This window comes from Hoplias malabaricus, chromosome 1 (assembly GCF_029633855.1).
Source record: "Hoplias malabaricus isolate fHopMal1 chromosome 1, fHopMal1.hap1, whole genome shotgun sequence".
Classification (NCBI taxonomy): Eukaryota; Metazoa; Chordata; class Actinopteri; order Characiformes; family Erythrinidae; genus Hoplias; species Hoplias malabaricus.
The window spans coordinates 61,562,182-61,574,875 of NC_089800.1; the positions used below are offsets into that span (position 1 = coordinate 61,562,182).

Genomic DNA, 12,694 nt, shown 5'->3' on the forward strand with positions numbered 1-12,694 from the left:
GGCAGACGCTACACAGAGTGTGACAGACACATTTTACACCATGTGCTTGTGTTTGGGTCTGTCAGTGTGAAGCTAATTCACATCTTCCATCTGCTTATATATGCATTTAAGTATAGCTAATATTTTAAAGTGGGACTGGCTACTTTGAATTGCTTGAAAATGATCTAATGTGTATACAAAGCCCCAGTGTCTGTAAATGGTTAACCAAAGTGTCTTGGTCCACAAATTGTCTGCTCACAGTAGAGAAAAGGCATCTGGAGAACTGAACGTTGAAAAGCACAAACCAAGAAGAGGGCACTTCTCTATGTCTGTTTCATATACTTTTTTGCTTTTTCTGATTACTTAAGGTGTAAATAGAAACTCAAGTTTTTTGTGGTAATTTAAGCAGTGAATAAAAACTTACAGAGAATTTAAACTTCAGCCAGGTACAAACAACAGTTCCTTTTCTCCTCAAACAACAGTGACACCATTCCACATTAAACGACGCAGAGCTTCTGAACGTAAACAAACCAAATAGCAACTAAACAGTTTCCCAATAATCGTAGACAACCCCTATTATAGTTATATATATTATATAGTAACTACTATTCATTAAAAACGTTATTGTTCAGTTTTGTTTTACACCATTTAGGCACAACACAGAAGCCACCTCCATGTTTCTGCACTCACTGTCCATTATATCAGCTCCACTTACCAATAGTCCATTTATTACACTGCCTAAATTGTAGACCCCATTTACCCTGGTCTTCAACGGTCAGGACTCAGAGGTCCACAACAGGGCAGTTATGATTTGGGGGGTGGTAATTCTCAGTGCTTGAGAAATGATGTGGTTGTTGTGTGTTAGTGAACTTGAAGTGAACTTACAAGTTTTGAACTTGTAAGAGTGGATACTCCATGTCAGAACTAGACTGAGAATTGTCCACCTACCAAAAATATCCAGCTGTGTACAGCATCCTGTGATCAATGATTTACACAAACTTGGCAGCAACGGATGAGCTAATATATTTACAAGCTGGGCCTAATACACTTGTATCAGCACACCATACACAATCACAATAAGTTGAATATGACCCACCACCCAAATAACCTTCTCTTTAGTGGTCCTGTGAGGGTCCTGACCATTGAAGGATAGAATGAAAGAGGGTTATTAAAGGAGCAGGTCAACAGATGGACCATAGTCTGTAATAGTAGAACTACAAGTGGACCTGAAAAGTAATTGGAGCTGATAAAATGGACAATGAGAGTAGAAACAATGAGGTGGCTTTAATTTTATGACTGACCAATATATATTATGCATAGTAATAAACAGTTCTGTAAACTTTTCACCTGTTGGCCATGTACGGTTTTGCTGGTTTTGGTGCAAGTAGAAAAACTAATTTAAGTATATAAAATTCTAGGCTGAACTGTTCCTTTAGGCCCCATATGATGTCTTGTGTCACAAGAATCATTAAGAGTCACATTCAAATTCACAGCCAGTGCAGTGATCACACTGCATAATTAAGACTGGCATTAACAGGATTTAAAAAGGGGTGAAATATCCTGCCTTCCCACAGATGTCCTGAGACAGCCTTGGCTAATTCACTACAGCTTCATTCTCCAACCCAACGTGCTCTCTGGCTTCTTACACACTGATAGAGGCTATTAGACAGCATGCAGCCTGGCAGACCCATTTCTAATAACACATGCATCCTGGCAGGCAAGACCCTACTATCACATGCAGCCTGGCAGGACTGCTGACTGGAGTAATGAACACAGCCAGGCCAGCAAACAGATTAGCAGGTTTCTGGCTAATTTGTAAGAAAAAATGAGTATGAATAAACAGACTCCCACACATTCATTCACACACTCACCAGTATATACATATGCATAAGATATGTTTGCAATCAAACCTTACAGGCTTGACATGGGTCTGTCTCAGTTACCCCTCTGAGTGTATCAGAGGGGGTGGATGTTTTAGTCTGGTAATCAGCGCTATTGTTATAGGTCTCAAAAAATAATGGGAAAAAAGAGACTTCCACTGAATAAATAAATTATAATTTAATTAAAATGTCGTATATATATGATGATTCTCTGAAGGCAGGGGACAGCAGACCCATCATCAAATATTAAAATAAAACATTTGATGGACTGCAACTGTTATCCCCTCATTACTTATCCTACTGATGGTAATTTGTTGTGAAGGAAATGGAGAATATTATACACTGAGAGAGATCTTTGTATGTTTTTGATTTTGTGAAAGTGGAAAATGCTGATTGCCAACACTGTATAAAACCAATTACACCGGAGCGTCATTTCAGATAGGAGAGCTTATTTTCCCCTCCATGAATGGTTGGCATAGTGTGTTACGTGGCTGTCAGAGCTACTCATGCATTAATGAACCAATCTCCATTATAAAAAATATATAATTCAAGAGCACAAAGGAAATAATCTACGTTTATGACTTTTGTGGATGTTTGTGTGTACACAGAGGGTGAGAACAAAGAAACTACTTACGGTCAGAGCTGAAGTCATCCACAAGGATAATTTCTTGTATCAAATGAGGCGGACTTCTAAGCAGTACACTGAAGCAGAAAGAGCGAAAGTATTATGGGACACAGCTCTAATGTTTAATATTCTTGGATGCGCTGCTGAAAGGTATTGCTACTGTGATGTTTCTACTCTTCCACTTTAAAATCAATTGAGTTCTGACTTCAGAGATACTTAATTTCTCATTATGCAGCGAGTGTTGGAGACTGCAGAATACAGAATGCAGTGAGCAATGTGCTAAAGGGGTTAGCGTGTGAATATTTATGACTGATACCTTTTAATGGTGCGCAGGAGAGTGGAGCGGGCTTCATTGTGGAAAGTGATTATGATGCTGGTGGAGGGCAGGTCATGGTCAAAAGTCATTGAGGCACACCTGAAAGAAAGACAGCATACCACTTTCTATAAGATAAGGTGCTACTGTTTAGTATTTGGACATGCAAAGTTTCTGCTTTATAAAATATGAGGAATGTCATAAAAGCAAAGGATTTAAAAGTATAACATTAAATTGCTGAATTAGAGACTGAGTAATGGAGCAATAATAAGAAATATTAATATTTGAGCGCTCTAAAGTGTAAATGAATGGAAATATAATTAATCACAGGACAACAAAGGGGTCTGGCCAATATCAATATATTATTTTATTATTTGTTTTAATGGCTGTTGAAGGATAATGAATAGACTTTACAACAAACTGAGTCTCTGCTTCTTAGCTGTTAATTATAGTGTCATTAGGTATGTTTACTAGTTGTCATTATATGTATGGGATACACATATAAGCCAAATGACTTAACAAATTACAAAACATTATTCCACAGAAGGTACCATATGCTAGAATGTATGCAGCATAGATTTATTACCTTAATCACTAATTCACTCATATTTAGCAGGCTGAAGGTTTTCCACAAGGGGGCGTTACTGGTACATATTAGGTTATACAACAAAATTACAAATAGTCACTGTTTGTAAACATAGTTTTATACATGAGGCACATGGAACAACTCATAATAGTGTAGTGCCTTCTTAAGATTTTAAGGGGTCAAATATTCATATATTTCACAGAAATAAGAGCTATGTCCGCATCTTAAGCATTTGTGTGCATTTTGTGCCAGGCTTTTGCAAATGCATGGTGCAATGCTTGCCAGGTTAGTGAATGTGTGAGTGCAAGCACAGTACCTGTAGTGTCGAGTGTCCCTAATGGCCCTTTCACTGCCCAGTCTGTCACTTTCCTGCAGGTTGAAAGCATGTTCCCTGTATGGATCTTCTCCAGCTTTCAGCTGCTTACTGGCTAAATAGGCCTTCTCATCAAATGTGCCTAACAACTGCCCCTGCTGCTCTCCCTTTGGAGGGTGGGTCACCTGAGACAAAGAGAAACAGAAAGAGAATTACAGAATAAGAGAGATAAGGGTCTCTATTTCTTGTTGAAAGAAAAAAGCTGGTAGAAGTGTCTGTGAAAGGCTAGCGAAAGAGCATTTCCACTAATGTACTTCAAAAGCATTGAAAACCACAAGACAAAAACAGTAGCCTTTGTTTAAGAAACCGCATTAGTTTCCACTCATACGCATTTCCATATCATTAGTGCTTAGCAAGCACAAGCTACAGTAGAAGCTAATTAACAGTAACAGATGTGTCTGCAACCTAACACTGTGTGAGTAATCCCTATGTCATACAGACTCTAGCATCAAAAACAAGCTTAATTCCAAATATTTTTCATTCTTTATTACTCAGGCTTTTTTGTAGACAATAAACCTGTCTAAGATGTATGTTTTAAGGGTAAACGTCATCCTTAAAGGACATGGGACAATGCAATGTGGTCATTAAGTCTAATGTTTGCCACAGTACTCTCGCAATCCAAGTTAAGCCATTACATAACATAACACTTAACTACAATTATACTGCACATGGCGAACTGTTAATGATGATAAATGAAAAAAGAGTCTGTGGTGTTTCTGAATTGTTTGGCACTACCATTTCATGAAATGTAGTGCACCAATTGCAGCTTCACTGGTGTAAACTTCAGCGAACCTCATTTTGTTTTGTTTACATAAACATTCTCTAAATAGATTAAGAACTTCAGAACATTGGCTCTTGACTAAAGCTTGGGTGGGCCCAGCCTGAACAACCACTTGGCTGTATAGTCAAAGTGGCTGACTGGACAACTAGAAAGAAGCAGACAAAGAGAGAACGGGGTGGGCAGGAATGGGAGGAGAGCAAGGAGAGAAAAGGATGTAAGAGCAGCATGAAGGAATAAGAGGTTTGCATAAGACAGTGCTTTGGGAAGAGAATGATGGAGAAACTGGGGAGGGGAGAGGCATTCTTCAGCTCAGTGTTATAAACGAGCTGTCGGGAAAAGCTTTAACCCACATGCAAGTCTCAGACGCTATGACCTCACTTTCCATTTCCAAGAGAGAGAAAAAAGTGACAAAAAAACACTGACAAAGTTTTTTTCATAATCCACCAGATTACAAATGAACTGGCATTCACTGAGCTTTGGAAATCTCTCTGAATGAGTTTGGAATATCACAAGAACATAAGACTGCTGTCTGCCCTGTGTTTTGCTGTTGTACCTTTTAATGTTGGAGTGGCTCGTTTACACTTCTATACTGGCTGGTAGAGCAGGAAAATATACCCATACAAAAATGTATGTTCAAAATTACTGTTCACAAATTTGTATCAAAGCCAGTGTATTGGTCTTGGTGTGGGATTGAAAAGTATTGAATTTGAATGTAAAGTGCTATGTTCTGCTGCTTACTGCAGGGCAAAATGTGCTTCCAAAAGCAGATTTCCATTCTTTTTTTTAATCCATGCAAATATATAATTCCCTCTGAATTCCAAAATAGAGATAATGAGATGCACCCCCTTAGCCTTGTTACGAAGCATCTGCAGAGTCAGATAAAAGATGCATAGTTAGATTGTGAGCGTTCATGCACTGATCGTTTACACTCACATTAATTCAGGTAAAGAGCCGAAGAGCACCTGGTGCCTCAGATGCCTCAAGACAGCAGGTGCAATTTACAGTCTCTGAGCTTAAAACAGGAGAGGACTAACTCTATCATTCCTCTGTGATTGCGGTACAGACCGGGCCTTTCAGGGACAGTCAGGAAGAGACACAAATCAATTTTGAACTATTTGCCCTGAAATGGTACATTTGCAAGTATCTGCGTGTCTATAAAGGTGTGAAGTGTAACTTGATCATCTGGAATGAAAATGCATTCTTCATATTCACAAACTGCTGGAAAAGAACTGCTGCTCTAAGACCAGCTTCATCTCATATTTATGAAGAGATTTTAGTCACAGGAACTGATACTTCTGAGCTTACCTTCAGGACACAAACTAAATCGAGAGAGGCTTTACTGTTCTGAAAAAGCTGAAAAGGTCCCAACATTATCTCACCACACAATGTAAATAGAGGACTATGTCCAAGTGTTATCAACAGATCAATATGAGGTAGAAAGAAGGAAGCCTAATTAAGTTCTGTGGAAAAACAAAATCATTTTTTACATTTCTGGTATTTTAATTTATATTAATTTTTAAGAAGATTTTTCATGTGCACAGAGGAAACAAAAAAAACCTGAACAAATCTGCAGCTTAAAATGTATTCAAGGACAGCCTATACAGACCTGAGAGCTTGTTAATGTTTAAAAAAATTAAACAAAACCTTTTACACATATAGCACCATAAATAAAATGAAAAACACTAATATTTCCAGCAAAGTTGAGACACTGTGTAAAAAGCCATAAAAAAAATACAGAATCTGCGATTTGATAATTCTGTTGAAGTTTTATTTACCTGACATGAGCTCAAAGAACAGATTTCCACATTTTCTTATCAAACAACTTGATTGAAATATGGTGAAAAAACAATTTTTCTACTGCAGTAGAATGCTCCTTTTATATATTTTATACTCACCTGCTTACAGTGTAATGCTTCAGAACAGTGTGACATCCATTTCCTATAGATTTTCACTCTTACTTTGCTCCTGTCCCAACTTTTTTGGAGTGTGTTGCAGGCATCAAACACAATCAGGTTGTTCAGTGAAAATATTGAATTTTTCTTTGTGCTATAGTTATTTAAAAGATAATTCAAGATAATTAACAAATCACAGTTTCATGTTTTTTTTTCCATTTTACAAAACATCCCAATTTTTCTGAAAATGGTGTTTCGTCATCCACTAGGAATTCAATTCTTCTGGAATAAACAGTTTGTGGACTATTGGCGAATCTATGCATGAGTCTGATGTTGATGACTTTCCTTAAATAATGGTCTTACAGTTCCGACAGGAACTCTCTGCATTTACATACTAGACTGAATGTGAAACAACTAAAGAACTAAAGCCAAGATTAATACATATAAATGCACTTGCTCAAGGTACATTTATGTATGAGGAAACAAATCATGAGATCAAAGAAAGAAATAGCATAAAATTCAAGGGCAAACATCTCAGTCTGCTGCTAAATCACACAACACACTGTTGTCAAGCCAACAACCTTTAGCAGTGCTGTTTCCAAAAAAAAAAAAAAAAAAAAAAAAAAAACTTCAGGTAGAAAACCATAAGAATCCTTTTAATCTCATTTTAAGTTTGATGCAGGCCGAGCCAAAAGCAAAAAGGCAGATCAAACATCAAAGCAGCAGGGTAAAGTCAAGGGGAGTTTGTGTTACAAGTGCTGTTTGGCTCTTGTGAAAACGTCTCTTATTAAACTCCAAGCCATGCTGATCTGGATCACTGCTCACAATGAAGTCACATGATGGGGGAGGGTGAGTACAGTGCTCTGCACAAACACTAAAAGAACAAGCTCTCTATCAGTAAACTGCTATATGGAGACAATCCAGATCAAATTTTAAACCTATCCATGATGCATCATTATATGCGGATCAGTTGAAGAAGCAGGAGGATGACAATCTAGACCGTGCAAGTAGGCATTTCTAAGGGTCTTAGAAATGCATTTTAATTCAGACATAAGGATTCCTCATCATTTAGAATAAAACAGGCCATTTCGTATTTTCGTTTCTTCCTGTTGATGCATTTTATACGGATATATGTAAATCTGTTATTATGGCTGGCTGCTTTTGGGCTGAAACAATTTTTATAACTTCAGCATGAATATGAAAATCAAAACTGCCAAAGGCTGAATATGCAAATATATCTACTGTTCTGACATCACAAAATAACATTAATTCAAAGCACAATATTTTTGTAGCTGATTCCCATAAAGAGAAGTGACATTTTGTTTTGAAATTTAAATAATATTTGCTTACTACATCAAATGCTTTAATGTGAAAAGGTGAGGAATATTAGATATTCATGACATAAGCTCTTTAAAAATGGCACCCATGTGTATGTTTTTATAATGAGACCTCCTCATGTCGCGAAAGGTAAACATACATTAAGCATATGTTGAATTAATGGGTTTTCATTGTCATGTGGAGCTTTAGACATTACTCACAGTGACATGCTAGCTGTGCTTTGGACACTGCTGTTCTGTTGCTATGGAGCTGTAGGATGTGGCACATGGAGACAGGATTCATTACAACCCTCTCTTTCTTTCTCCATCACCTTAAATGGTCTCTCCCTCTTTTCATATTCTCTTTCTTTCTTCCCCCCATTCTCCTCTTTCTGTCTCTGTGTTGTAATTCCTTTATTTCTGTTACTCCCTCACTTACAGTTAACAAGCTAACCCAAGTTTCTATTACCGGCACGACTGATGAAACGTTACTAGTACATCACTCAGATAGCTTGTCCCGTAGATATAGACCATAGACCCGCGCAGCCCAAACCCACTCCTTCATTCTTCACATCTGCCCAACAGGAGTCCTTCCAACACATCAGAACTTCCTGATAACAGACTTCAGCAGAACACAGTCCCCTGATAGACAAACACTGACCTACGGAAGCATTTCCAAGGATTGAACAAATGGTTATCATGATACTGACAAAACAACAGAGAAATCTGATGTCCAGGCCCCATCTGGAGCAAATGTAATGAGGAAAATAAATGAATGTGGTGAGGAAAAACACTTAAGATAAATAAAGAGAAACCAAAACTGGGACTCTATCCTTGCTAGAAGAAAATCAGAAAAAAAGGAGAATATACTCATTAAAAATGACCTGAGCCTGTAGAAATTAATAAGAGGTTCGAGATGATAGAATAATAAATGATTTTGTTTTTTACTGGGCTCCAATCATTCAATGTTGTAGATCATTAGAACACGAAAACTGAGTCCTCTGAAAGATATTCTTTTGAATAAGAGTCTAAGTCTACCTCTTCTGTTTTTCTTGTATATAATTTCTCTTCCCATTACTTCCCATTAGTGAATTTCAACTTCTCTTTATGCCTTTTGCTTTATTAGGCTGTATTTATTACTGTAAGTTTAAGACTGAAATGTAAATGATCTGAAGAAGACCACATTAACCCACTCCTTATAAATTCAATGTGAATGGCAGGGATGAACTTTTATTATACTAGAACAATCAATTGAAAAATGGGTCATTTTGCAGCGTAGTTTCCACATATAGACAGGAGAGTGCCCATTATATTTTGAGCCTTTAAACAGTGCAGCAACCTCTCCAGTTTGAAAGTAAAAAGAGTGAAATTTTATATGGACATTTGCTTTGGTATCCTTCATTCATTTACTGCCAGAGGTTATGTCTCTACATGCCGGAGCAGCAGGCCAGCAAACTGCAATAAGCCAAGATTTCTGACATGTTAGGGCCCATTTATGTGGATTAAAAAACAGCTTCAATCTACTTACACTGTTCATCTGGGACTCTGAACAAAGGTCAGAACACACAATGTAAACTTTTCTTTTTGTAAGTCTTTTCTCCTCAGCCTGATGAATTTAGCATCCAGCTGTGAAGCGACAACTATACGCCAGCCATGTCCTCCAGTACAGATGACACACTTCAGCTAAGCTAATGGCATCTCCACAGAAAGGGAATAATGACTAGTTTCTAACCTCAGTTCATTCAGCACTTTCTTTTATGACTTGGTCATGAACCCTGTTACATGTGTCACCATCTCTTACTGTTGGCAGCACAGACAAATCTAACCACTAGCTTTTGTCATAGGTGTGCTACATATCAAGTCAACAAAGCGCATATATGCGGTAGATATAGTTTAAAGTTATCATTATTTTATACTGTTTGTATTGTTTTTTAAGTAGCAAAAACCGTGATCTAATTTTTGTAGATATTAAAGATATTTAAAAATACACAAAAATGTATTCAGATCTAATAGATCCGACAGCTGGAGTATAATTGAGTTTATAGCAAAAAAAAAAAGAGGGGGCTCAAACTTTTTGCATACAAGTGTGGTTGGTTTTGTGACATCACAAAAGTAAAAAAAAAAACCAAAAAAACAAAACTAACAACAAAAAAAGCACCCTAAATTTAAGATTATAGAGTATCGAGACGCAGCTTAAAATGGACATCACATCAACATAGTTATTATGCTCCAAACGTACCACAGCACTTCAAGCATTCCACCGAAAGCTTTTCACTGTCTCCAAATGCTCCAAAATGGACGTGCCATTACACACAGGTGTCAACACTAACCAGCAGCCCTTAGTTACAAAACTGACATACAGAATGTTTACCTTCATATTTTATATATTTTGTGAAACTGGAACCCATACAAATCATTTTATCCTGAATAAGATTCATATATATTTATATATATAAATGTATAGGACAGTTAACAGCTCACCATATTCTCACATATATCCATATATAAACAAGGGCAGCTGCTGTCAGAGACTGAGACGCAGATTAATTTTAACTGCTTAAAGTTTCAAGAAAATATCGTATTAGACTAAGCTACATTATTCTAGTTTTCTGCCGCTGTTGGGTTTATTTCTAATCCATGTGGAGAAGAGCATAGACCGCGGGTAAAACCATAACCACTGACACCTTGTAGATACATGACAACAAACCGAGCAAAATCACCTCAGAGCACAACGTGGCGCGTGGAGAAGACGCAGCCGTGCATCACGGTGTCTATTATCAGCATGCAAAGCACACGCACTCACGCACGCGCAAGCACAGTATGCAGCTCATCCAACGTTAAAGCACTGCAGCTCGCCCTCATGCAGTAAGAAACACAGCCCGTGCCCTTACGATCAGCGGGATGGTCCTGTCCTCGCGGTGCAGCTCCAGTCTCCCGCCTCCGGCTTTAGCTCCGTGGATTTTTCCGCCCGTGGCGCGCGGCTGGGACGCTGAAGCCGAGGCAGTCGTCCGCGGCTTGTTGTCCTGCCACAGGTAATAGAAGGTGCCCAGGATCCAGGCGACGGTGAGGATGGCGATGGCGTTGGCCCTGATCCTGCGCATGCTGCTCCATAAGGAGGGCTCCGGGCCCTGGAGGATGCGGCGATGCTCGTGTCGCTCCTCCCGCTCGCGGAGGCGCCTTCTCTTCTATTCCCGGGCTGCAGTCCGCTGATGCCTCGCGCTGTAGCTCGCACGCGCTGTGTCTGCGGGCTCCTGTCCTCGCATCGAGCGCGCATCTATACACACACACACACACACACACACACACACACACACACACAACGCGCAGAAGCGGCAGTGCGTGGTCCTAGTGCCTGCAGATACACTGCAGTTTATGTGCAGCACGTTTGTCCAATGTCATCGTCTCTGCCACTCGGCTCCTTCCGCTGTGAATCTCCAGCACTACCCACAATGCTCCAACATACTGGGTGGATATAATTTAAAAAAGCAGTTCAGCAAGGGACAGATGCTGAATTATGCGTGGGATTTTCTTTTTTGATTTCAGTCACACAGCTCCAGGGACCTGGAGGTTGTGGGTTAGAGTCCTGCTCCGGGTGACTGTCTGTGAGGAGTGTGGTGTGTTCTCCCTGTGTCTGCGTGGGTTTCCTCCCACAGCCCAAAAAAAACCACACGTTGGTAGGTGGCTTGGCGACTCAAAAGTGTCAGTAGTGTGTGTGTGTGTGTGTGTGTTGCCCTGTGAAAGTCTGGCACACCCTCCAGGGTGTGATCCCGCCTTGCACCCAATGATTCCTGATATCCCTCCGCGACCCTGAACTGGATAAGCAGTTACAGACAATGACTGATTAAATTAATAATGTTATATGACACCATTCTGTGGAAACACCCAAGCCAAAAAATACAAGTGCAAATAAAGCACAGAATACAGAATCCACAAAATCACATAAAAACTGAAAAGCAATGTCTGTTATTTGCTGTTATCATGTTTAGCAACAAGACCATAAAAAGAGAGTTTGCATTAAATTAAATACACTCCTTATGAATTGATTTTTTAAGTGAAGTGAAAGTGAGCTTTCAGTCTCTCACTCCAGCTCCATTTGGTGACCTCACACGCATTTTTTGTTACTTGTTTCATCCAACACCTCTGATTCAGCTTATTAACAAATGAGGTTGCTGCACGAAGTGTGTTAGAATACAGGGAAAACAAAATCGTCACAGGCTCCACAGGACTAGGAATGGGAGGCTCTGCTCTGAGTCTAAAAAGAACAGTAGGCACAGGGAAATGTAGAGACAATTATCCCCACTTTTTCACTAACACTAAGGCAGCAAATTACAGCTTGAAGAAAACACTGTTTACAAAATTTGATGTGAACATCTAGTCTCAAACAGAGCCAGTAGAATCATTCTGGGATCGAATCCAAGAATTTTAAAAATGTGCCACATTTAGTGTGTGTGTGTGTGGCCCATATGAGGATGACCTAAGCGTATGAGGTCAGGGTTAATTGTCACTGAGACTAAGTTGTTATCATTTTAGTGATGTACTATTCTCAGCAGTTAAACCAGCAGGACAGTGATAGTGTGTTGTGCTGGCTTTTAAACACCATCCACTTACTGACCATAAAACATACCTTTTCAGTCTTTCTAGCAAGCCTTTCATCAGCGGTCAGTTTCTGATTCACCAAACCACTGCATGGTTGCAGTCGCATAGTTTTGGTTGTCATACTATTCTCAACCCAGCAGACAAACAAAACAAAACACAGCAAAACACGTGCTGAGTTATACTCTCAAGTGAATAGACTGTTTAAAACCTTAAATGGCAGGTGTTTTATTCAGTTACTGACCTTGTAATAAACATTTTAGACATTAAAATGACTCATTATCTACAGTGAACTATTGGGATATAACTGTGATAAAACTCAAAGGGGTTATTCAGATGGAGTAAGAACCTGAAAT

General features: G+C 39.0%; 1 protein-coding gene across 1 annotated transcript in view; it reads right to left on the reverse strand.

Annotated features, from left to right (window-relative positions):
• galnt16 (UDP-N-acetyl-alpha-D-galactosamine:polypeptide N-acetylgalactosaminyltransferase 16) overlaps window positions 1-11,019 on the reverse strand; it is a 28,469-nt gene extending 17,450 nt beyond the window's left edge. The window contains exons 1-4 of the mRNA XM_066680759.1: window positions 10,637-11,019; window positions 3,700-3,881; window positions 2,801-2,899; window positions 2,494-2,561 (exon numbers count right to left, since the gene is read on the reverse strand). Of these exons, the coding sequence (XP_066536856.1) occupies window positions 2,494-2,561; window positions 2,801-2,899; window positions 3,700-3,881; window positions 10,637-10,846 (559 nt within the window). The 5' untranslated portion in view covers window positions 10,847-11,019. The remainder of the gene's footprint in view (window positions 1-2,493; window positions 2,562-2,800; window positions 2,900-3,699; window positions 3,882-10,636) is intronic.
• Between the last annotated feature and the right edge of the window lie 1,675 nt (window positions 11,020-12,694).